This window comes from Zalophus californianus, chromosome 3 (assembly GCF_009762305.2).
Source record: "Zalophus californianus isolate mZalCal1 chromosome 3, mZalCal1.pri.v2, whole genome shotgun sequence".
In the NCBI taxonomy this organism is placed as follows: domain Eukaryota; kingdom Metazoa; phylum Chordata; class Mammalia; order Carnivora; family Otariidae; genus Zalophus; species Zalophus californianus.
The window spans coordinates 183,429,441-183,456,465 of NC_045597.1; the positions used below are offsets into that span (position 1 = coordinate 183,429,441).

Here is a 27,025-nt window from a genome sequence, read left to right on the forward strand (position 1 = left end):
TGTGATGAAAGTAATAGCTCTCTTGAAGGAATGACTGTGTGCATGAAGCGTGCATGTGCATATGCATGCAAGCACACATGCTGTCACTTGCCATGTGTGTGGACATTTGCAAGAGCTTGTTTGAGCAATGGTGGGTTTGAATTGGCTGATGGAATGAACAGCAGTGCCTTCCTGTCCGTAGAAGGCTGCCTCTCATCTTTTCTCTGAAGTGTTCCATTGTGTGTTCTTTTCCTGGAAGCCAACAGGTCTTTTTGCTAGCTCCATGACGGGGAGAATGACTTGTAGCTGTCTTGCTTGTTTTTCTCCAGGGTCTTTGCTGCAGGGAGAGGGGAAGTGTGTTGGCTCTGATTTTAGGTCTCCTGGCGGGGCAAGTGGGGGTAGGGGACCGAACATCAGCCCCTGAGCTCCATCACTGCTGTGGCTCCGTGTGTGCTCTGAGTTGAAGATGTAATGGGTTTAGCTTGCCTTGTGGTCCTGGGACACTCGGATCACTCATTTAACTCACATTCGAGTGTCTGTCCCGTGCCAGGCACAGCCCGAGGAGTATGCAACATATGAGTGAAAACCACAAAATTCTCTGTACTCCTGGAGCTTACATCAGCTCCTTAATAACTTTCGGTTGCCCCCACTTCTGGAGTGAGGGTCATTTCTCCAAGCTGTGGAAGTATTCATGCACTTGACCTTTTTTGTTTTTGCTTTTAGCTCCTAATGTAGCATAACAGATGAGTAAGAAGACATCGTTGCTGCCCTCAGGGAATTTGTAAGAGAGAGACAGACATGCCAGCGTGTAAATGCGTCACGACCCAGCAGGCTGAATACAGGCTATGGGAAATGCAGAGGCAATGACTGGGGGAAGGTGGAAGGAAAGAGGGACATGATCTTTGTGACAGGGGTGCCTGCCATTCAGCTCAGCCTTGTGGTCACCTGTGAGCATATGACAGTCTGGCAGTGGGCCGAGGAGATGGGCTTAGGGGGTCATGAGGGTGGAGGAAAGGGATGAGCAAGGCCGAGTGCCCAGAGGCCACAACTGTAAGCACATGGGTCACTGAGTGTCCCCGGTTGGTGGTGACATGACATCCCCACTGTTCTAGAACAGCTGATGACCGTGTGGGATGCACTGAGAGCAAGAGGTGGGGGCAGGGAGACGGCAAGGTATTTCTTTCATTTATTCTTTTACTCATTCAACAAAGATTTAGCTGGGGCTTGCCTTGAATTTATAAGCTTGAATTGCCAAGCTTAGATGCTACTTTAAGAGGAATGGAGCCAATTTAATGCCCTAACTCATCTTTCAAGCTAGAAGTTTACAGTTTTGTTTCTTTTTGCTGAGTGACCAAAAGGTACCTACGAAGACAACTTCAGGGGGACAGGTGTGGACATTCTAGTCTCTCTCCTCTGCTGGGTTTCTCCTGCTCTTTGCCTCACTCAGTCAGCGGTGAATAAAAATCAGCAATCTGCTCTACTGCTCTACTACATGGATAGCTGGTGAGCCTCACAGTGGCTGGATAAGTCAAGATGTAATTCAGAGAAAACTGGTTTCATTTATGTTTTGAGATAAGAGCCACAGAGAAAAACTGGAAGAAACAGAATGGGTTGTCTTGACCAAACACTTCCATTGCTCTGGAAGGAACCAGCCCACTTCTCTTGGTCAAGGAAGGATACTGCATCTTAAACACGTGGTGGTTGTTACTCATTGTACCTTTTTTTTTTAAGGTAGGAAATGTTCTTTGGATAGCATTAAATGTTGTGCAGCATAAAGGACGTGATATGGAACAAAGCCTGCAGACTGTGACAAATTGACATGCCCCAGAGTAATGAGAAGACAGAATGTATCTACTCAGAGGCAGAACAAATACTCACAAAGGGTCTCCTTCTCTCCTAGGACTTCCTTTGCCGGGCATCTGGCTGGGATTCTTGTTGGACTAATGTACACTCACGGGCCTCTGAAGAAAATCATGAAAAAATGTGCAGGTACAGAACAAAACACCTTTGGCCTGACAACAGGCTGGAAGTTCATCTTAATTTTAATGGAAACCGAGGCAACCCCCGCTTTCCCTGTGGTTCCGCTTAGGAATTCCCTAATAGACTCTTTTTTTAAACCAAGAGGCAAAACAGCTGGTGCAGTTCCTCACACTGCTCCAAAGAAAAGGCGGCAAACCCAAATTGTAAACCTGAAGCTTTCTTAAGAGACAAATAGCAGTATGTTTACCTTCAGCAGTAACGGTACTCATAGAAAACTGCGATTTTCTTGAAAATACAGAGAACTAAAGTGGGTTTAAAATAATGCATTCTTCTGTAGTATTCCATGAATTAATATATGTGCAAGGCAGAGTTAAAAAAGGAAAACAAATCTGTACTGAAGTGCAAGGCTAGTATTTGAAAGAAGTCAGAAGGACCGTTAGGTTCTCGGCAGGCAAGATGAATATTCATGCATGGCCAGAGCAAGTCTACTATTGCTTGAACCGTGTCTCCTTTTAAAAGTCTTGTTGTTGGTTGTTTTGTTTTGTTTGGCTTTTTTCCCTGTCAAATTGATGCTCAATGAAAATACTTTATTTTATTTAGAAATATATGAATTTTTTAGCCCTCTTAATTTAAAATGCTATACTGGCTTTGACTTATAGGAAAACTGTTTTGCAAACACTTGTTTTATAGACCATATGAGTTCCAATATTTCATCTTTTATTCATGGGAAATCTTCTGAGACTATTTTACCTTTCCTTGAACCATAAATAATTTGTTTTCACAGTTTGTGCCGATGACTGGTATTCTTGAGAACCATATAATATTCATGATATTAGAAAGCTTTCCAGGCACTGTGCTGCCATCTTTATTAGTGGGTTGTGTTCACTTTCAGATGATTTTTATAGGCTGTATTGCATCTAAACACATTCCCATTTTCCTACATTTGCTTATTACTGTGTTTTCAATGTGTGTGCTTGGAGGAGGCAACGGGAACTGCATTTATTGAAAATGTCCAGTTCCATTATATTTTTGATACAACTTAATTATGGAAATCTAGTAATGAGCTTTGTTGCCCAAATGCTCTCAGTACGAATAAAGGAAAAGAAATGATTCTTGGGAGTTTAATGTTTTCTTTCATTTTCTATTTGTGTCTGAAGTTGAAGTGGTTTGTAAAGCCTTCTGTAGACATTTTACAGAATTTAGGGGAGTATTTTGATTTTAAAGAGGATTTCCCCCACAATTGTACCATTTACACTCTTAGCTTTCCTTCTTAAAACCTTGCCTGCCTTCTATGGAGACTTACTTTTTACATCGTGTCATTTTCAAAGTAATCCAATAGAAAATTGGACATGAAAAATTGGAACAAACACTCAGTGCTATTTACAAATAGCCTGAAATCTCTCTGCCTTTTTTTTTTTTTCCGGGGAAGCCTGAGAAAGTTCTAGAGTGACCTGAGAATTGAGGTGACACAGGAAGCCTGTGGAAAAGAGCCAAGTGTATGATGCTGTTGTCTGACGGCTCCTGGAGAAAAGCAGCATTATACGGTGGTTTCCAGGGGCCAGGGATATGGGGATCTAATGTACAGTATAGTGACTCCAGTTAATGATATGGTCTTGCATGCTTGAAATCTACTGAGAGTAGATCTTATGTTTACGCACGCACAATATGGTAACTATGTAAGGTAATAGGTGTATTAACTTGATTGTTGTGTGTACATCAAATCATCATGAGATATACTTTTTAAGAATTCATGTTACACAACCTGAATACATGCAGTTTTCTATTAGTCAGACCTCAAAGCTGGGGTGGTGGAGTCCTTAGGGCTATAATTAAAATGTTTGTTTCCTTCATTTAGGCATTTTTTCCTCCAATATGCATTATTACGGACATCAGTACCACTTTAATAGTTCAGGTAAGCCCTTTATTTCATTTGATACATTTTATCTCCAAAAATCATAGTGTTTGCCACCATCGAGCTGCTGAAGGGTGATACCAGCTTACGCTGCTGTAGAGTAGTCTGCATATATGTACTTGTGCCCCTAACATGCCTGACAGCTGGTTGGAGCCAGACCCCAGGGAGCCTATTTGGGTGAACTGGTAGAGAAGGCCAGGGAAGGAGGTAACTCTGGCCTGAAAATATTGTGTGATTGGTATGAGGTTTCTCAAACATGGTAAGATTTAGACTAGACCCCGGTCCCTTGATTCTCAGTCTGCAAGTCCAGACTGCCTGCTGAGTGTTAGAAGTCAGTTTTTGATCTACGATCCTCCACATTCCACCCCACCTACACATTCAGGAAGAATCACGCCTAACCTCCGAGGCTAAGATGGGCATTCCTCTAATAGTTAATACCATGTGACTTAAAGAAGAGAATATATTTTTTCTAAATGTCTTTGCAAATATGCAGAAGGGACTTCCTGTTCAAGCATCTGCCCTGTTTTAGACAAAGGCCCTTACATTCCATGCTGGGGAGGCTGCCCTGCAGTTCCCGGGGCCAGTTCCAGCAGACAGGTGTTAGAGAAACCTTAGGCTATGGAAGTCTGTGTGTCTTTTATAGTCATTCCATTGGAGAACCGTTTGATCCCTCTAGCGCTTGTTTTTAAGTCCCTTAAGGTGGGTCTAAAGTAACTTTTATTCTAGGGTTAATTCTGTGCTGCTATAGAGGTGTCACTTTTCTGGAATCACTCCTAAATGGGCTCTCGGTTCTGGTTGGTTGAAAAGCGAAGGTCTCCCAGCCCCACCCAAGCTCCTAGAATTGTTCAGCTCATAGCTCTTTGTCATTCTTTGTCTGGTCCCGTGGCATTTCACTCACACATGTGTGGCTTAATAATTCAGCAACATCTCCAGGCAACCACTGCCGATTTCTGAAGGCCTTTCTGTACACTTAGTTTTCTCCTTTGCTATTCTCTGCCCTGCAAATTTCAGCTCTGCTCTACCAGTCTGTTGCATCTGCTGTGTCCCCTGTCCCTATACCACAGTCTAGAAGGTACCTCCATGCTCCTTTTCCTTTCTCTTCAACATTCAAAATCTTGTATTGCCTGTTAGACAATGTCTGAAAATATTTGTTTCATATATGTTCTCCAATTTTCTAGCTGATTATGGTGGAAGGGCTAGTTCAGTTCCAGTTACTCCTTCTGGCAGAGGTAGAAGTCTAGTTCTGCAGTATTAGCAGTGTTCAGCCTGAGAGGGAGGAGTAGGGTTGCAGTTAGTACAGGTTATTCAGAGGAAGTGGAGGGCAGGGTCTTGAATGAATAAGTAGAAGTTAAGGAAAGCAATGGGGACGAAAGGGCTTTTCAGGCTTTTATTAAAAGGCCTATTTGAGATTATCCAGAATGTGCTGGAGTGCTACTGAAGGATTTAATCAGTGGAGTAATACTATTGGAGTTACATTCAAGCTCTGTTTTTGATGTAGTTATAAAGGCTTGGATCATGATTATCAATCCTGGCTATATATATGAATCACCTGAGGATTTTTTGTTTTAAATATATCCATGCCTTGGAATTCATCCCAAACCAATTAAATGAGAATGAGGATAGAGACAGGAACTTGGACTTTTTTTCCCCAAAGCTTCCCAGGTGATTTTAATGATATCAAGAACAGAGGCCTAGATGATGGGGTTTACCTAGCCTTGGGGGCCACAGAAGTGAATACTGTTGATGCCCAAGAAAAGCCTCACTTCTGAGACTTTTGTCTCTGCCAATTTGAATGATTAAAACACTAGAAATGTGGTCTTGGTGCAGGAGAGGAATGGTTTTGGACAACGGCAGCTCAGCTAAAGAGAAGGGTGATGATTAGTTATAGACTTAAGCTGATAAATATACTCATTTGGAAGAGTGTCCATTCCTTTTGGTTGTTGGTCCTGGACACCAAGCTTACACTGACATAAGTATAAGAGCTTTATTGGCCTATGTGACTAGGAAGAGGTGAGTTGGACAGGAAGACCATATTGGTTCTCTCTCCCATTGTGATTTCTCACTTCTTATTGACTTGATTTTTTCCACTTCACAGGGAACATGGCCCCTAACACCTGGAAGTTGGTAGAGGATAAAGGGCTTTTCGCCTGGTTGATTTATTAAATCCCCGAAAGTAACAGAAATGTTCCTCTGGACAAAGAGAAAAAGAACATACCTGTGCACAGACATGCCTTAAACTATTGTAGATTCTCTAGTCCTAACATCTTATGTGACAACAGGGAACCTGAAGTTTGGAAATGTTAAGTCATTTGGCTAACGTCATACAAATAGTGATAAAACAGGGACCAAAAATGCAACTCACTGATTCCTAGCCTCTGCTTTTTCTATATTACAGGGATAGGAGATGGCCATTCTCCTGATTTATCCTTACGAAATAGGACAGTTCCCCTTACTGTCTTTTCTTTCCTTTTTTTTTTTGCATTTATTAAAAAAAAAAGGAAAAAGGGAAACATCTTTTCCTCCTTCATATGGAAGAGGCATAAGCCTAGCAGACACAGACCATAGAATTAAAGGCAAAAAATAAAAGCCTCTTTTGCCTTTCTCTCTTCTCCCCTGTAAGATTACCATATTTATATTCCTTGCTCTGAAGTGACTGGATTTCTTCAAAAGCAGAGCTACATAAGGCCAGGTGGCCATGCTAATGTTCACCTAGGGAACTTGTATAAGAGCATATATATCTCTTACAAGTAATGATTTATTCTTAATATGGCCGTGCTTAGCTGGAAGAGTCTTTATAGGTCAAAGAACCTCATGAATGTTTAAAAAGCTGTTACCAATTTTTCTAATCTTGGTGGTGTTTCTTGATCTCTTTTGCCATGAAATCCTGGTATGTGTATAAGGAACAGATGGAGTAGTTAATAGAATAATGATAACCAGAATTTCTTTTACTACGGAGCCAAAGTATATAGCTACAAAAGAATATTAAACTGCTGTTCATTGAAGGATATAATTTAAACTTACTTATCCTAAGTGTTTGATTGTTGGGTTTTTCCAACCCTGTTTTTTATGAAGATTTAAAAATATCTGATTGGGCCAGAGGAACAGCTGAAGAAAATTTTTTGTCCTAGGAGACCTTCTCTCATTATAATAGATATTGATAGGAGTTTTGATCTTCTTGATGGTTTATGACTGATGATATAGAACTTTTAACCACACTAGTCTTTTTGACTTAACACGCTGAAGCTTTCCCTCCCGCCCCATGTTTTGTCTGACAAGTACCAAATTAGATTTTATAATATTCAGATGTTTAGAGCTGTAGACCTTGTTTCATTAAGGCCATGCTGGGTTGTTTTTTAAATAAGAAATAACATGAAGAAAGTTTTTCTATGTCAAGAAAATATTGCCTCAAATTATAGCGAATTTACCTGGCAGTTGAAACTCTATAGATGTATGCGGTATTTCTTGTATCTGTATAGACAGGTATTCAGAGCTTTGGGGTTATTTTGGGTTTTGAGTGAGCTGAACATTTTTGAGGGTAGATAGGTAGAAGTGCTGCTTAGACCCTTCTATAACAGAATAACTTTCCACAGGGGTTTGAAAGTGGTGATTGGCACTCTTAGGGAATTAGGCAGTCTCTCTGTTCAGGGATTGCTGAAGCATACCATGGTGTTCAGCGACTTTTCCATAAGTATTCTATTATGTTTTGGAATGGTTGCCCCTTTCTTTTGTTCTTTGTGAAGTAGACATATTGATTGTATTTTAACCATTTGCCCTTATAATAAAGGTTTTTCATTGTTGCTGTTTTGATGGAAAATCTAGAAAGCAATATTTGTAACAGTGCCACAGTCTTCTTTACTCTCAGGATACAAACTTGCTGGGGGTGGGTGTTCCCCAACATAGCAGTGGAAGCTAACTTTTTTTTTCATAGGTCTGTTGAGTAGAGACCAATTTGAGGAAGGTTGTTGATTTTTAAATTGGAATCCAGATCCAACTTCAGTCCTACACTAGTGTGAGGATTTGGGAAATTTACTTATATCCTTCACCTGTTACAAATATCATGATGTTAATATTCTGATATGGGAAACAGTAGAGAGAATATGGAAGTTGGGTTATTGGAGGTATTTAGTAAATTCCCACTAATTTTTACTACTTTAGGAGCAAGGCTTGTCAGAATCAGTCCCCAAAATCCTGAACAATTTTATTTAATGTTTATTTAAATCACTAACTTTGTGACTTTCAAGGACATTGTAAAATATTACCAAGAAAGAAGAGTGTTGTAATAATCAGTAAGAATGGGCAAGGGCTCTGAATAGACTGCTGTCCAAAGAAAGATGTACAAATGACCAATAAACCCATGAAAAGATGCTCAATATCATTAGTCATCCAAACCATAATGAGATACCACTTACACCTACTAGGTTAGCTATAATTACAAAGACAGATAGTAAATGGAGAAATCTGAACCCATTAACATAGCTTTGTGGAAATGTAAAATGGCACAACTTTGGAAGACATTCTGGCAGTTCCAAATGGTTAAACATAGACCTTCCGTATGACCCAGGAATCCCACTCTTGGGTATGGACCCAAGAGAAATGAAAACATATGTCCATATAAAAACTTGTCCATGAAGGTTTATAGCGGCATTATTCACAAGAGTCCTAAGGTGGAAATAACTCAAATGTCTATAAATTGATGGATGCTATATAATCATGCAATGGAATATTATTTGGCCACAAAAAGGAGTGAAGTACTGAATCATGCTACAACATGGACGAACCTTGAAAATGTTATGTAAAATGAAATAAGCCAGACACAAAACACCACATGTTCTATGATTCCATTTATATAATTGTCCAGAATAGGCATAACTATAGAGACAGAAAATAGATTAGTGGTTACTTACGGCTAGGAGGGATGGGGGGTGATAGCTAACGGGTACGGTTTTCTTTTGGGGGGTGATGAAAATGTTCTAACATTGATTGTGGTGATGGCAGAACTCTATGAATATATACTAAAAGCCATTGAACTATACACTTAAAATTGATGGATTATATGGTATGTCAATTATGTCTCATTAAGGCTGCTATAAAAACATAACCAATAGACACATATAACATGGCAGATATTTACTGTAAATGTGTATAGTTACATTAGATTATCAGCTGAAACTGGATCAGTGTGTTTTATTATCATTTCATTGTTTATATGAAAATACTTTTGGAGTACCTGAAAATTCTTATGGGAAAGAGTTTAACTGTTTCCTTTTCAATCTTGCATTTTATTTATAACCAGCACAAAAGTAAACTTTAAAATAGCCTCAGGACGGGCACCTGGGTGGCTCAGTTGGTTAAGCGGCTGCCTTCAGCTCAGGTCATGATCCCAGGGTCCTGGGATTGAGCCCCACCTCTGGCTCCCTGCTCAGTGGAGAGCCTGCTTTTCCCTCTCCCTCTGCCTGCCACTCTGCCTACTTGTGCCATCTCTCTGTCAAATAAATAAATAAATAAATAATCTTTAAAAAAATAAAATAGCCTCAGGACCAATTATCAAATATTCTGAATATCAAATCTTAATTAACCAGATTCTGCCCTACACTGTTCCTCTTTTTGGTCTTATTGTGTGTGTGTGTGTTTTTTCCTGTAGTCTTAAAGCAATAAGAAATTGAGACTCAGGTGTGTACTCTGTTGATGATATGGAGACCTATGACACATGACTCAAAATAAAGGGTAGGAATGTTCATCAACAAAACACATTTATTAAATATTTGAAAACTCATCCCCAAAAGGTATGATAATGGAAGAAAAGAAGGAATAAAGCTAAACAGACCCTTACTTCTCTCTCATTACACCAGAATTAGATTGGTAATCTTTTGGGGGAAACAATTCTCTTCTAAACAAATTACATAAAAGTGGGCAATTAAAGAAGATGTAAGGAGTAAACTCAAACCAACTTAAAAAGATTGATGGAAACACCTTGCAGAAGTGAACTCTGCTCTGTAATTGACCTTCATTAATTCGACATGTAAGTCTGATACTTAAAGCATTATTTAATGAGCAGGTTGTTTCTTCTCTCATTTTATCTAGCAACCAATTTCTTGAAAGTGCTATTAATAGAAACTATGTTCTTTGACATAAAATTATAATTATAGAGACATCGCCTTGTATATCTCAATGTAGTTATTACTGTCCAAAGTGTCACACCCAGCACAGAAGTCCTGCAGTATCTGCATCAAATGTTAGTCTGCCTTTCATTGTATGGAACCACCAGACAGGAAGGCTTGATCAACTATTATTTCAACCACTCCCTTGACCCTAGTCAGGACTTTACAGAAAATACTCCAAGTAGTGTATAGCTCTAAACTGCAAGAATCCACTCCAGATGAAAATAGCTCACACCAGACACTCTCCAGTACCCCTCAGACCTTCTAAATTAATATCTTCTTCCTCTTCAGCTCATAAGGACTCACGCATGTCCAGTCCCATGCTGGGCACTGTTGGTACAACAGTGATAAGACTGTCATTGCCCACGGTCATGGAGGAATTCTCCATTTGTCATCTTTTCTTACTTTGATTATTACTGTACTCAGAATGATGGCATAGATCATTTTATTGTGTTTGCTTACAAATGGGAAGAATGGAAAGAACAGTACACAGCCGTGCTTTATGACATTTTCCCTGTGCCTGTAGGCTACTCCACGTATCCGGAATATTACCCATATGGCCAGCCAGGTTACTCTGAAGACATATCCAGGAACTATGATGCATACACAGCAGGACTGAGTGAGGAGGAACAGCTAGAGAGAGCATTAAGAGCCAGCCTCTGGGACCGAGGTAGGAATTTTGTGCCCTTCACGTATTTTAAAGCATACCTCATATGGTGAGATGGTCTGAAAAAGGACTATTTGTAGCAAATTAAACTTTAAAAAGTTTATAAAAAGGATATGTAGATGAAAAAAAAATGTGTGCAGATTGTGATTACAAAGAATGGGGTGTGATGCCATATTCCCAGCAACCTAAGCTAATAAGGTGCCAGACTATGTATGTATTATTAAAGTTGTTCTTTTTATAGGCCCACTGCGCTCCTCAGTGCCTTTGTATTAAAGTTAAGAAACTTAAAAAAAAAAAAAATCTTAGGTGCGTGAAAAAAGGAGTTTACTTTGGACTTCATATCTACAAAGCAGGCTGTATGTCATTGTATATATCAAAGTGTTGCCCGCAAACCTTCCCCGAAGTCACATGGACAGCTTGGTAAGAATTCAAACTTAGGGTTCTACTCCAGACCTACTGAACCGATCTCTTCGGGGGCAGAGCCTAGGAATTTGTATTTTCAACAGGCCTTCCAGAAGATTCTTTTATAGACTGATATATGAAAACCACTGTATTTATCGTGCCATCTTTGGCGTGGGGTTGACTTACCACTGTTATTCTTGTTTTAGTAGTGACAAAAAACCATCCATTCATTCAGTAAGCATTTACAAAGGTCTTCGTAATGTTTCGCGGTCTGCGTTAGGTACCATAGGGAATACAGACAGGTAGAAGATGTACTCTCCCTCAAAAAGGTCACAATCTCAGGTAGTGGAGATGCCTGCTAGATGCTACAGCGGACAGGTAATCATAGTATCAGGTGCTCAGGAGAGAGCGCTCAGCTAAGGGAGGCTCAGGCTAATTGCTAGATGCAGGGAGAAGTGGTGAGCTCTTCCTTCACTAGACCTACCAGACTCTCACAGAAGACTCGGACCTTCAAGAATGTGCCGCGTTTACAGAGATGTGGGGAGAGTCAGTATCACACAGACAGGGAAGTAAGGACGTGGTCAGCCAGCCCTCACTTTGGAATGGAGCCCTAAGAGAGGAAGGGGAAGAAGAGTGGGGAGCGAGGCTTCGGCCTGATCACAGAGGTCCTAGAATCAAGTGAGCCAGGTGGAAAACGGACCTGGTATGTGCTGTAAGTGCCGGTAGGGTCCTGCGTCGGGAGTGATGTGACCAGAGCTGTGCTTTATGAATCTGGCAACACTGATTCCACAGACAAGGACTGAGCACCTGTGGGGGGCACCGGGCATTATGCTAGATGGTAGGAATGCATACATTATGGCAACCTGGCCTCTGACTTTAGAGAACACAGTCCAGAGCAGCAGTGACCTGGAGGTAGAATGACAACAGCAGTCTGAACAAGGAATAAAAGCCCAAATGAGGAAGGGGGCGGGGGCTGGGTGGGGAATGGAGAGAAAGAGATCAGTCAGTCAGTATTCCTTAGGTAAAGAGTATCAGAATTGTGGTGTATAAGTCATCTATTACTATGTAATGAATCACCCTGACATGGCTGGAACCAATAAACATTTCTTCTTCCTCTTGAGCATATGGGTCCGCTGGCCAAGCTTACAGGATCTTGGCCTGGCCTGTGTGCTAAGGGGTCTGCAGGGGGTCACGTGGAGCTGGCTGCTCCAGGATGACCCCATTGACTTGCCTCACTGACCGTCATTGGAGGTGATGGTGGAGGTGAGGCCGCACACCTCACCTCGTCCAGCAGGCTGGCCCAGGCTCATCTGCCAGGCCTCCAGCCAGGGGTTCCAGGAGAGTAGAAACAAGCAAGGCTTATGCTGCTGCCCCGCCAATGCCACTGTATTTTGTCGCTGAAACAAGTGACCGCCAAGACCCATGGGATTCAGAAACACACTCCGCCTCTTCATGGCAGGAGCTGCAAAGAGTATGGATAGAAAGAAAAGTAGAGAATTAGGGCCATGCTCGTAGTCATTGTATCACATATACTCAGTGGTTTAACAGTATCACGATCACAAGCAGCCTGCCTTAGCCTTCCTAAATTTGGGGGGTAGCGCCCCAGAGCCTGTACTAAAATACATTTTCATGGTTTTATTCCTATGCACATAGCAGTTTAATCACTACTAGGTGAGACAGGAAATATTATGGGACGAGTAAGGTTGGAGTAAATCTACTGAGCATGGACTTTGTACCAAACTTAATTTAGGACCCCAAAGGGACAGTGGGAGGGAATTTTTTGAGGTGATGTAACTATTCTGTATCTTGATTATTGTGGTGGATACGACACTCTTGTGTTTGTCAGAACTCACCTACTTGTATATCACAAAGACCCAAATTTTCCTATCAAGAAATTTTAAAGAGGTAAATAAAAATTAATAAGGAACCTAATGAAATAACTGGTAGTCCTGCAAAGACCATCAAGGACTACAAAAACCATCACTTAGAAGGTTATCGAGAGACAGGACAGTGATAATGGATCACCTCATGGTGGAAGTGCTAATAACAAAGGGAAAGATGTCCCTTTGCAAGGGAGAGATTTGGCAGTCACCACCTAAATGCCGTGATCAAGCTCAGCGGTATTATCAGTGAGGTGGCCTGTTGCATGTCTCCTGATATGATGCAGTCTGAGGAACACAGCATCATGTTCTTGCTGTAAGTGTTTAACCTGACTCTGAGTCTTCCAGTGTAAGCGTCAACATACTGGAAACACATGGGATAGAGGAACAAGCTGAGTAACACCATGGAGAAATAATCAGACAAACCATGGGATTTCTGCAATTCAATGAGACTGGTCTCCTGGAGGGGAAAAAGAAAATCCATGTCAAAAAGAAAAAAACAGGGTGTGATTTTTATTAAAAGGACATAACAACCCAACATAACATGAAAACCTTGAAAAACTGACTATCAAGTCAGTTTTTTGTAAAACAGGAATTTTGTATTTGGGTAGATATTAGAAGTTGTTAGGGAAGTAATCGGACTTTCTTGGATGTGATAGTGGTGTTGCGGATAAGTAGCGGAATGTCCCTTATTCTTGGGAGATACACACTGAAGTATTTAGAAGCAAAATAATGCGATGTCTGCAGCCTCCTTTGGAAGGTCAGCCAAGGCAACCTTGCCCTGTCTCTCTCACGAGCCCACGCACAAGTACTGTATTCAAATAAATGTGGAAAACGCCGCAAAACTGTGAACATAGAGCAAACTATACCCCGTTAAAGATCCAGAATATCACTGGTATACTAACGATTCTAATTAGTTCTGCAATTAGGAAACCAGTTTATTAAATTAATGTTTTCTAAGAGCATATGGAACTAGTTCCAAGAAAACTGACTTAAGGAGACATCGTGAAGTGCATTATATAGTAACAGGTGGCAGCAAAGGAATTAGCTTTACAAATTGTTTATATTAATTTCAGTTTTATTTTCTTTAAAACACTTTGTGATTGCCTTATTAAGAACAAGAAACCAAAGAGACATTGTTTTAAAGACCTTAATATTTTTTAGCCTTTTTTTCCCTATGGAAAAAATACTTGGTTTGAGTTTTATTTTATAAAATTCTGACCCTATATACATACTATTTTGTACCTTACTTGCTTTCATTCAATGTTATCTTGTAATCAGATTTTCATACCACTAAATGTTTTGAACGTACAGCTCCTCCATGTATTATCTTAGATTTATACCTAAGTATGTTTTTTGGAGGGGGAGGTGTGCTATTGTAATAGTAATTTTTTAAAAAAATTCTATAGGTTGAGATTGTTACATATTTTTTCTTCTTTTTATTAGTGTTCAGTGGAGTGTGACCTAGGTGAGCAAGTGCTCCCGTACCTTTTTAGACCTCTGTTTAGTTAGTTGTCTGACTGCTTCAGCTCTCTGATGGGTTGAGAAAAAGTCACTAATTTGCAGATTGTCTCACATTTATGTTTATTATAAGATAGGAGTGATGCTCTTCCTAGCTTTCTACACCCCAAAGGGAAGCTGGAAACATTCCTTATTCTTCATCGGGGTTTGAATCTGTCATTCTTATTATATTTGTTTACTACCTTTTTTTTTTTGTTTTAAGTAAAGAAGATCCCTCATGAAGTAGGTAGAATCTATAGTCCTTTTTTTAAAAGCCTGGATAAATGCTTAATTTTTTCTCTTTGATTTCTAGTTTTCAGAGTAAGAAGTTAGTGTAATAGAGTAACACTGAGACTTGCAAGGGCCAACTAATAGAAATTCATTTGGTAGAATGTCAGTCCAGCAAGAAACTTCCAGCACCAATTAGTTTCAAACTGTTCTTTAGTTAAATATATTGGAGGAGTAAATTAAAGAATCAAGGTAGCACCTTTTTAAGTTCAGAATTTGCTGTTGTCATGATCCCCACTAGTACCTGGCCGTACAGGTCCAGAAGCTCATGCCGGGAATAGTAATACCAAAGAGCCTTTGTAGGAGAAATCTTGAAATCCCTATTATTTCAAGGAACATGCACATTTACTACTATCAACAGAAATCTTGTCTTGTTCTGTTGGCAGTCTCCACTTTTATAAGCGAGTCCAACAGGCAGCTGATACCACAATAATAGAAACATTCTGGAAAAGAGCCATCCCTTTCTTTGAGTCAAAAGGCAGATGCCAAGTAGGAACATTAGCTCATTGCATTTTCCTCTCCCCCCTCCCCCACATCCTTCCATGTATAATTCGTGCCTTTTTTTTTTTTTTTTTTTTTAATAGCCTGCCACCAAGTTCAGCTGGTGGCTGGGTACAAAGCTGTGTCCTTTTCAGCTCCTGTCTGCCAGCCTGGAGCATGTGTACTGGTTAAAGCTGGAAATCCTTACTGGCAAGTGGCGTAACTTGTGCTGATTTTCTTAGACTCTTCTGCAAGGCAAATGGCCACAATCACACTTTGGCTCTCTCATGAAAATCAAGCAGCTCTGTCACCCCCCCACCTCCTCCCCACACTGTACAGTTGGGGTTGCTGGTTAGCCATATGTGAAACTATGGTGGAATATACTACAGAGGTCTTGGCTCCAGAATGAAACTGGTTGCTGCTTTGTCTCTCGGTCTTTGGATGTGAAATTACCAGGGAAGCCATTTCGGGAAAAAAGAAATATTTAGGTTCCCAATTAATATCTTGTGCTTTTGTTGTTAACAGATGATTTGACAATATCTTTGAATCTTGTTTATAAGCATCATGTGTTTGTAGGGACCAATTGAGACACATTTTAGGTAAAGAGAACTACTGTACATTTTTCCTTTTACTGAAGCTACACCAACATATATAAGAGCAGCATCTGTCTTGTTTCTTTATTGTGTGGACATTTTTGAGAAAAATGAAATGCATTATGTTCGTTCCTTTTATCTTTCCCAGCGTGGTACAAAGGGAAAATGATGGGAATGTCAGTGGCCTGCATTCAGTCCTGGCGTATTAATGAACTTAGCTTTATTTGAGGTGTGAATGACTGAGTCTAATCAGACCTTTGTTTTATTATCATTTTTTTATAGTAAAGAGTTGAATTGGGTACTCTCTTCCTTTTTCATTATTCTGTGGTAATGGACTGAGAAGGAGGGGTGTAGCAAGAAAGAGGTGGAGGCACTGTGAACCGTCAGGAATATTGGCGTGTGACTCGTAGGTCTCAGGGCTCACAGATGAAAGACCATCTCAGGAGTATAAATTGACACAGCTATCGACAGCAGATCTCAGCCAATCCATACATGGATTACGAGGTGGTATCTTACTCGGTTGCATGATTATATGGTCCTTCCTTGGCCCAGTGCAGGCATAATGCAGTTGGGCTGTTTTTTAACATATGCAAATGTTCACGGCTGGCCTGCTTGGCTTCGGAGAGGCATTGGAGGCCAGGACAGAGATGTGCAGCTAATTCTGTGTGACCGCTTCACTTTTTTTTTTTTTTTTAAGTAAATTGCTGTGTTTTCCCCTAGGAAAAGTTTCTATGTAATGAAAAAGTACCATCTGCCAGATTGTCTAAAAGCAGTTTCATTGCAGAACACTTCCTTTGGATTATGATTCTCACTTGCTAGTCTGTGTTGGAGATACTCATTTCAGTGAGTGAAGTTTCATATTCAAGACTGTGTCTAGATGTCAAACTGTCCACATAAAAAAACATAAGTATATGAGTTTTCAAATCTGTGAAACAACATGTGAATATCCCAGCCAGGGAGAAAAATAATAAAATGAGCAGGACAGAGTTCTGTGTAGGTCCCTACTGGAAAGGAGCCCGCTTCTCTTGAGGTCCCAACTTTTAAAATATTAACCATAGCCTGCTGTTACTGGAATAACAAAATAGAAATAAAGATACATGAAATTTAAACATATTTGGGAATTTGACAGTAATGGTTATGTGTATATTTATAATTTTTCCTCTGCCACCCCCCACAGTCACCATTTATTGAAAGCATTATTCAGATGCTAATGAGTAGATTTAACAATAAAAGTATAAACAGAACACTAATGAATTAATTCCACCCACCCACGTCCCTGCCATCCTCCCCACACTTGGAGACTGCTTTTGGACTACCAAATCTTAACGGTTTCAGAAATATTACCTTGCACACTCATGTTGCTCAGATCATCATTCATTCTGTTACTCAGCAAATCTGCATTTGAGCCTCTTGTAAGTGTCAGATACTGTTAAGCATTGTAGGCTACAGAAAGAAATCCTGTTCTTTACTATCAAACCAAAAATGTTATTTTTTTTGCTGAACGATGGGAGATTTAAGTGACTTACTTCACTTCAGCTAACCAATATATTAGATTCACAAAAGAGATATAGTAACTCTTGAAATATTTTTAAGAGAGAGCAACAGAGAAAGAGAGCACCAGTGGGGAGAGGGGCAGGGGAGGGGCAGAGAATCTTAAGCAGGCTCCCACTGGGCCTGCCCAGGGCTCAATCTCAGGACCTTGAGATCATGCCTGAGCCAAAATCAAGAGTCGGCCACTTAACCAACTGAGTCACCCAGGTGCCCCTAGTAACTTTCAAAATGAGTTGATCACTTTAATTAACCCATCTATGAAATATTTCAGCAACCATGATTCCCTGTTATATAAGAATTTTATAGACTATCAAGTTTACTAATACAATGATTTGTATACTCAAGCTATCTATACAGTTTTTAATCTCAGAAGTAATGTGTATATTCAGTATTTCATAAAATCAAATCATTACAGAAAACAATTTAGGCCTAAGAAACTCTTGTTGTTCCTACAGAAGTGTATTAATTTGGAAAAGAGATGTCATAGAGTGCTTTAAAATTACAGTGGATCTTACGTTCTTATTAATCAAACAATTGAGGGTATGAGGAAGTTTCTAATCCTACATATTTATACTAAATATAAAACAAAACAGTCTTTTTTTTTTTTTTTTGAGCTGAAGGCCCAGACTTTGTTACATAGACTCAGTAGTTGAAATTTTCAGGGAATCGGATTTTATTTTCTTTTTATTTGAGCCTTTATAATTCCTCTTTCAGCATTATCATTACACATCAAAAGTATATATAATATTTTGCATGATTGTACCTTAATATTCCATCTTCATCTGTGAGTTGAACTACAACATCAGTCATGAGTTTGGGGTCTGTAAAGAGCCACATCGTTGAGCATATTAAGCACATGACTTCAGTTTAAATCTTGGGGAGGATGTGTTATTGTGATCCTTTGCTTAATTTATTTAAATTATTTTTAAAGTCAGTGACAAAGAATGAGACAAAGCAGCACCATTTTCAGATGTAACTGTGATATGCTGGCAGTGAGCATGACCTTAGAGGTCATCATATCCCCGACACCTGTTTTCACCCAATGAGGAAACAGACTCAGAGGAGCCCTTCACCATCTATATACATGTCTGTGAGCTTGGCCTCGGTTACTGTTGACAGTGTCCTGCCCTGGGGACGCAGGTGTAAAGTAGGCAGGTGTGAGGAGCTTGGAAGTCAGGACCTCCCTAGAAGGTGCTAGATTGAACCCACATTTCTAGGGCTCCCATGAGGCCACCCTAGAGCTGAACCCCTGCGTGAGCCTTCTGTTCTTGACCCCAGACAGACTTTCAGCTTTCCCCTGTCGCCAGGGGCAGAGTCTACCTGGCCTTCCAGGGAAGGGGGAGATGGGTGAGGAAGTGTGACAGGTGGCCCTCATGTATGTGTGCTAACACCTGTTAAGATGTGCGCCGTCATTGCTGTGTGGGTCTGCTTTTGTTTTGCCATGGGAGTGGCAGCACTCAACTCCTTTTCTGGAAGTTATACCTGAATTCCAGATGTCCTAAGGTAGATGGTGCTGAGGACCTGAGACAGGTGATGGGTGATGACGGGTACCTGAGCTCATCTATCACAGTCTTTTACGATTTGGGCAGCATTTGTCATTCTAGTTATAAAAAGCAATATATATTCACTGTGGAAAATACAAATAAGAAAAGAAGACAAAAAAATAATCCATAACCCCACCACCCAGAGAAAAACCACATAACATTTGAGGTATATCCTTGCAGCTATCCATAATATGGGCGCCCAAAAGAAAGCACCGCAAATGCTTTGGTGAAATTATTTCCAAGTCAACAAGAATTAAGTGCCTGTCCATGGTTCTAGGAAGTTTCACATACCCACGCTGCGCTACAGAATAAGCATTTGTAGTTAGCTTCGTTTTTCAGATTGTGAAGCGGTGGCACAGAGAAGTTAAATGATTTGCCCAGGGTCACATTCCAAGTGGTAAACACCAGACAAGGAGGCCAGACTTCTCTGTTCCTAGTTGGGACACTTTTGTATCATACAATAGAGCCTTTTTAGAAGAAGCTTTTCTAGGCTGCCATCGATTTGTCAATTACAGCAGCGACTGCTCTCCATATGGTCAGGATGGTACTGAGCTGGAGTTTTGTTTGTGCTCTGGGAGGTGGATCGGCTGTTGTGATCTTCCCGAATTCAGAATCCTGAGAACTGCGATGGGTGTGGCCGCTCTGGAACAGTCTGGGCTACATTTAGAAAGACTTACTTCTAGAATAACAAGGACATTTCTCTTACTGTGGTCCTCACCTGTCCATAAATGGTTGGCTAAGTTCTTTTGTTTGTTTGGTTTTTGGTTTTGTTGAAGCAACAGATCTTGATAGCATTAAAAATAGCAAAATAAATCATTTGTGTAGGGAAAGAACACCCGTTTACACAAGAAACCTGCATCTCAGGTACCTTATAGGACACGTCACACACCAAAAAAAAAAAAAAAATGCTTACTGTACACAATCATAAATCATCTGCTTGGCTGTCATTCATTTCTATGAAAATTTATAGCATATGAGCATGAAAATATTTTTAATACAGACACATTAGTGACATTTTAATTAAAGATATTTGTATCGTTCATTTAAATAGGGCTCTATTTTTGTTCAGTAGCTTTCCTTTTTGAAGAGAAATGATTCAGAACCAAAAAAGAATAAATGTGCTCACATTAAGTGTGGCTGAAGACATCAGAATTTTACGTCAGGCTGTTACACATTTCTCCCGCTCCTTGTGAGTGGGAATTATTCCCGAGAGAATTTTTAATGCTGTCCGCTCTGCCTCTCAAAGTCCTCTTGCTCATAGTCGTGCACAGTCTGCTATCCATTTTGTTGTGTTGTGTTGCTAGTAAGAAAAATCAAGAGTCATATGTTGGTTTCCATTTATTATAGAATCACACATAGCTTTCACAGTTGTCTAGTTTCATCACATGGCGGTTCTCCAAGGGTCCAGAACTATTTATAATTCTGTTGTACTTAGTTATGGAGAGCCAGATGTGAGAGTCATGCATAATATGTATTTATATATCTTCATGAATCTCAATTAGGGACCAGAAATCTTCCTGTGTCACATCTGTGTTATTTAAATCTATTTTTGTTATAACACAGGACTGAAATTGTGCAATGTTATGAAGATTACTATAAATATTAAGCTGATTAAAATTACATTGAAATCATCTGCTTTGGAAAAATTGCAAATGGCCTAATCATGCCACGATAAGGGACAGATTAAATAAATCATGATCTAGAATAATACTCAGCCATTAAAAAGACAGAAGTAGGTTCACGGTGTATCAGATGAGAAGCAGGAATACAACTAGTATTCTTAGTAAAAACCCACTTATTTTTGGAAGACCTAGTAAATGTGCTGTAAAAAAGATTGGGATAATATTTAACAAAATGCCAATTATCCTTATTTCTCAAGAATAAGATTATGGTGACTTTTATTTTCTTGTTTGGCTTAACTCCATTTTCTAAAATTTCTGCAAAATCATGTGGAACCTTTAGAAGGAAAAACATATTATTAAAATGAATCTATGCACTGCTAAAAATACTCAGTATTAGCCATGCTCTTCTCTGATGTTCTCTCCAGCCCCATTCCATTGAAGGCATCAGGTTGTTGCAGAGAAATTCAGACACCTGTACGTCGCGCATTCATGCTTCCAACCTCTGCAGGCTCCTGAGGGGCAGGCAGAGTGATGGGGGAGACTGAGAAGAGCCCAGTGAGATCCTGTCGCCCCTCCTCCTTTTTGCTTATCTCTCTCCCTTCTCCTCTCTGTTCTGAACCTTCCAGGCTAAAGTTATCCACACCCTGCAGACAAGAAGGCCCACTGCTCCTGTCATCAGTAGCTAGCTCTCCCTGCCTACTGTAGTGATTTCCTTCTTAAGGTCCCAGAACACACTGGATTCCTAGTTCGAGGCTGCTTTAGCATGCAGGTTAGGAACCATGGCACCAGGCAGTTCCATTTTACCTGACAGTGTATGAAATGTAAAGCTTCGTACATTTTGTGGAGAGTGGTCCTTTCCTATCTGTTCTGCTTCATGGGAGCGAAAGGTTGTGTGGCAGTTGGAACGCAGAGGTTTGGGTCACCAGGGAGAGGAGAAGTATGGCGTGCTTTCTGTGGAAGAGCATTTTTTTGTATTGCAAAATACAGCTTTGTGTTACCAGAAAACAGTATGGGTTGACTCTTCAATCACTGCATTTAGAATTCTTTACAGATCAACCTAAACCACCCAAAGCCCAGTAGTTTTTAATTTTCAGCTCAGTGAGACTAAAAAGAAACAGTTTGCTTTTGGCTACAATGATGCTGAAAGAAAATAAAATGTAGCTAGTCCTTCGACATTAAGGGAGATAAAGTGTTTAATAAGTGTCTTCTAGAAGAAGTGACATCTGTATAGAACACCTGCTGTCTTCATTACAACTTTAAATAAGCTGTGTCTCTGGGGGTTCGCAGGGCCCTTCTTTTGGCACACACTGCTGTGACAGAGAGAAATCCTAAACCCGAAGTAATTTGCTGTTGTGTAGAGGATGCTTTTTGGTGAGACATTTGGGGGTGCAGAGGGGACTAAGCCCCTGACTTAGATAACTCGGGCCCAGCAAGGCCCATTTTGAGCATAATTTTGACACAATGACGGTTGTCAAGTTACGACATTTTCTAGTCCTTGGTAGCCCTAATGATTTGCTAATTATCACGTTAATGTTTACCGTATCACAGAAACATGTAGACCATTCTTCTTGGTATGTGGGCATAGCTGTTCAGTGGAGTTTTGGATTTCTTTGTACGCTGTGAGGAAGGGACCTGAGGTGTGCCTCTGCTGATGGCGTGTTTCTGCTATGATTTTACTCATTACGGTCCCCTGCGTATAGGGACAGGTGGGTGGACGTGGAAGAGCTTCACAGGGAGAGCCTTTCTCTGGAGGATCTTTTAAAAGTCCACTGCCATTTTGGAAGATTACAATCGAACCAAGAATGATTTCTATCAGCAAAGGTTGTGAAAAACCATGCGGCCCCAGAAAAATAGCATTTAACCAGCAACGTGGTTCATCTTATTAGCCCGAGGAGAAAATAACTCCCCACCAAATTCTACTCGATTGTGGATAAGATTGTTTAAAGCCAAAATCAAAAACATCTGCTGTTTTTTTAGCTGCATGAAACTAAAGCTTTGTCCCCCAAAGCAGCAGCTGTTTGTACAGATGCTGTGTACCCTGTATCTCTTAGACCTTGACACCATGCAAGGGGGACATCTTCAGAGTTAATGAGCAATTAGGACATTCTTTCCTGACAATTACCTGGCCAAATAATGAGATCAAATGAGCGCTGTCCTTAAAATCACCCAGACTTGTATTTTCTTAAAAGCATGCCTTGCTCTGCTCTTTGCAGTTCCATGAACAGAGAAACAACTCCTTAACGTGAAAATAACTTAAAAATTGCACCTAAAGCAAACAGAAGACAGAGGCATACAGAGAGGACGCCCTTCACTCGAGACTCAGAATTCAGGGATCTTCCTCCAGAGCAGTGACGTCATAACATCTGCCATCACCTTACGTGTCATAATGTTCGGCAGGCTGAACACATGGGTAGTGAGCATCCTTTCTCATATGAATGAATGTATAGTATCTAAGTTGGGGGTGATCTGGGTTATTGACCCTAAATTTCAATTAGTGGGTTCCAGACCATGGCCCATCTAAGGATTATGGTTGTCCCTGAAAGTGATGAGTCGTGAAGGGTTTGAACCAAGAGGGGAACAGAGAAAATGGATGAAGACCCCAAGCTGAGAGGATGGCCCATTGGAAAAACTAAGTTGTCTGGGCCTGCAAGATATTTTTCATGTGGAGCCCCCAAGTGGCAAGCTAGGTGGGAATCCAGTTGTGAAAGGTCCTGTACACGGTGTTTAAGGGTTTTGTAGCTGGTCCTGGGGACGGTGGAAGCCAGGGAGAGTTTTAAGTAGGGGAGCAATAAGAGCAAATATGGATTTGAAGGTCCCTGTGCTATGTGTGAGGATCGGGCTGCAGGGGGAGAGACGGAGTTTAAGTGAGTCCTGGCATACCAGGCACCATTGTAAGTGCCCTGCGTCTGTGTATATACATGTGCGTGCGTGTACATGTGTTAATCCAACAACAATGAGGTGAGTTTTACTATTTACCGATTTCAGAGAAGACGAAACCAAGCGGATGCTGACTAAGGTCACACAACTAGTAGGCGGTAGATGTGAGCCCAGTCTTGGCTCCAGAGTCTCTGGACTCAGTCACTGTTATTTTCCCTCTCATACTGTATCAGTAGGGTTGTCATCACCATATTTTAATTAATAATAATAGTACTAGTATTCTATGAAATGCTACTAGTACTTTACTAGCTTAGTGAATTCTTCTTTTGTATTCATACTCATTCCTATTGGAATGAAATTTTAGAAATTTTAGTGAATCGGGATTGTGTAAATTATTCATCAAAAAGTTTCAGATTAAGTTTTCCAAGGAGAGGTTAATGTATGTCTTCTTGGCCCACTTTAAGCTTTGTATGGGAATGTGTGCGGCAGATTTCATGGGTGAGTGTTTTCAGGGCTTGCCGTGGATACATGTGAGAGTCCAGCGGATATGAAATCCCAAAATGTTTTCCAACCCACAGGTAACATCAGCTAACTGTAGATGGAATCTTCCAATTCAGTGGAAAGACAGGAAAGGCAATATTAAGAATAAAGGAGAGAGGACTTTACTGAAAGATACAGCTCACCGTCAGCAAGGAGAACTGAATATATTCCTAACTGCGGTGACTTCACTTGGTTTCTGAAAACAGAATAACCATTGTTATCCCGTGTGTTTCCGTAAGTGAATGGTGACCGTGGGTGCATCCGAGGACTGTAATTCAAGAAAGACCAAACATACAGTTGACTGGTATTTAAGTAACTAGAGGAGATGGTTTAGAGATTTTGGTGGTGCTTAGCCGCCCTCCTGTTAGAATCACGTGGGGACCTTTTTAAAATTATGAGTTGGGATCCACAGCCGGTGGGGTTGGCCTGAGGGAGTGTGCACAGAGATGCTTTGTAATCTTGCCCAGGCTTCACGTGGAGAGATCCTTGAAGACCAAGGTGAGAGGTTCCCATCGATCTCTGCATCGCTCCTGAAGGAGCTCTAGCAGACGGCAGTGAGCGCTTTTGTTTTTTTAAGTTGGAGGTACAGATAATACCACCCATTTCAACAGTACCTAGATTTCTAAATTCTTTATATGTAATTTTTAGAATGTATGGAAAACCCATATTGTGCCAAATAGGGGCAAGATAGCTCCCCTTCTTCCCCCAGAATGAAGATGAAGACCACATTTCCTGCCTTCAGAGAACTTGGTCAAGTGGGACAAAGAGGAAAGGTGTATGGAGGGAGGGAAGTACTAAGGCATCAGCAAAAATAGCTCTTATTTAGGTGAAACCATTGTTAGTAAAAGATAAGGGGGAAGGCTGGTTTGGGAATGTTTAGGGATGTGAAGGATGGAAGAAAGGGTGGTACATGGTTTCTTGACATGTCTCCATGACAAAAAAAACAAAAAAAAAAAACAAAAAACAAACATTAAGCCCGTCTTATATCACATACCAATTCTTACTGGAAATCATGCAATTAAGAAATTATAACATGTTTGGTTTTTGTTTATTCTGTTCTCCAGACTTAAATATTACTGAATAATGCAGTGAATTTTAATGATTATTGCTCGTAGTCCTTCTTTGTATTATTATGTTGCCTTTTAACATGTTTCTTCTTAGAAGAATGAAATTTTCAGGCCTTTTCATGATTAGGGAAGTTGCAGTTCACGAGATCACCAATTAGAGACAATTCTAACCTGATGGGTCGGCTGTGCCATTTAAAAAGAGTTCACCTGACACTTCCAGCAACTGCAGAACTGTTAAGTCTATGGGCCCCGTGGCAGTGGTTTGGCCTTATGAGAATCACCCAGAGTTCTTGTTAACATAGTGATTCCTGGGATTCTAAGTCTGTAAGTGCGTTAGGAATGGCCTGGTCCTAACCACCTTTACAATGTGCACCTTGGGGAAAAAGGTTGTTATTGGCTAGAGCCTCAGGGCTTATCCGTCCTGGGGCTCCTCCTGGAATCCACATCATTACACTCCCCTCTTAGAGCTGTTTCTACTGTATCATGCAAGTTCATTTTTAAGCATAATATGCAATCAAACAAAAACAACGGAGTTCTTTGATGTGCAATAATGCACATTCTAACCATTACTAAAGATTCTCCACTACTTTAGAGGATTGTCAGGAGGATCCTCTGGTGCCTGTTTTGCTTCGAAAGCAATTAGTGAGCAACTAGAGTAGAGATGGGAAGATATATCCTTAAAATAAGTTTTAACGGGTTCCAGTGGTCAGTGTGGATCAGCTTGCTTTTTAATATGTCTTTAGGAACTTCTGTGCATTTTCTGATATCTTGTATTTAACAAATATCCTTGTGAAATGATCCAGAACATTCTCCAACTAGATGTTCTCTTCATATATTATTTTGATGCTATAAACTTTTGACCCAATTGGTTTTAAGGTATTGCACGATTTTTAGGCAAGATTAGGTATCAAACTTAACCACATTTTATTCGTTGTCTAGTTTTATATGTTTTATACAGAAATGGATTTTCAATCGAAATCAGTTGTAGTATCGACATCTTGTGATATTCAGAAATAGAAAATCTTAGAACTGGGAGAGACCTTAGCAGATGACCTCTTCAGTCATTTCTGGAACACTCCCTGCAGCACTGGTGAGACAGGCCATCTCTACACTGTCAGAAATAGGAGTCCCTGGAAGGACCTTGTCAAATAAAACACAGAATAATTCCGCCTTTTGTGGACTGGTGCCAAGTTGGTACTTAAGGGAATTAAAATTGAAATGACTTGATTAACTGACCCTAATTTAACATTTTATGGTATTTTATGGTAGTTATCAGGTAAAGTTTATCCAACCAGCCAGAACAAGCTTTTGCCTATCAAGAATTTGATTACTATTTTTTTAAAGATTTTATTTATTTGCCAGAGAGAGAGAGAGAGGTTGAGAGAGAGCGAGAGAACCAGCAGTGGGGAGGGGCAGAGGGAGGGGGAGGGTTAGAGAGAGAGGAAGAAGCAGACTTCCCACTGACCAGGGAGCCTGATGTGGGTGGGACTCGATCCCAGGACCCTGGGACCATGACCTGAGCCGAAAGCAGATGCTTAACCGCCCGAGCCACCCAGGCTCCCCTGATTACTATTTTTTATATGTAAAGGGAAAAAGGAAAAAGGAAGCAGAAAGAGCTCAGTGTCTGTATACCCCTCAGTCTGTGATGAAGCTCTTTGCAGCCTTACTTTCCCACCTCAACACAGTCTGGGTCTGGGCTTTGCAGTCAGTCAGGCCCTCAGTTGGAATCCCGGCTGTCTCTCCTTCACCAATGAGCCGGGTCATTAAGGGATTTATGGAGATTTGATGGCTAGGGAGTTAAGCCATGCTCGAGGCCCTGTGGTGGCGGCCGCCACCTGAGACATGGATGAAGGACACACGGCACAGAAGGCACTCACTCTAGCACCTCTTCTTGCCACTTCGCTCTCCTTTCTCCTTTGCCACACGTTTTCTCTCTCCACTTATCTTAGATCACTTACCGAAACCTTTCTTTCGGCATCCATTTC

At 40.6% G+C, this 27,025-nt stretch overlaps 1 protein-coding gene across 2 annotated transcripts in view; it reads left to right on the plus strand.

The window, feature by feature from the left end:
• RHBDD1 (rhomboid domain containing 1) overlaps nucleotides 1-27,025 on the plus strand; it is a 117,070-nt gene that overhangs the window by 59,349 nt on the left and 30,696 nt on the right. For both annotated transcript variants that reach the window (XM_027589137.2, XM_027589139.2), the window contains exons 4-6: nucleotides 1,880-1,968; nucleotides 3,815-3,871; nucleotides 10,556-10,699. In XM_027589137.2, the coding sequence (XP_027444938.1) occupies nucleotides 1,880-1,968; nucleotides 3,815-3,871; nucleotides 10,556-10,699 (290 nt within the window). The remainder of the gene's footprint in view (nucleotides 1-1,879; nucleotides 1,969-3,814; nucleotides 3,872-10,555; nucleotides 10,700-27,025) is intronic.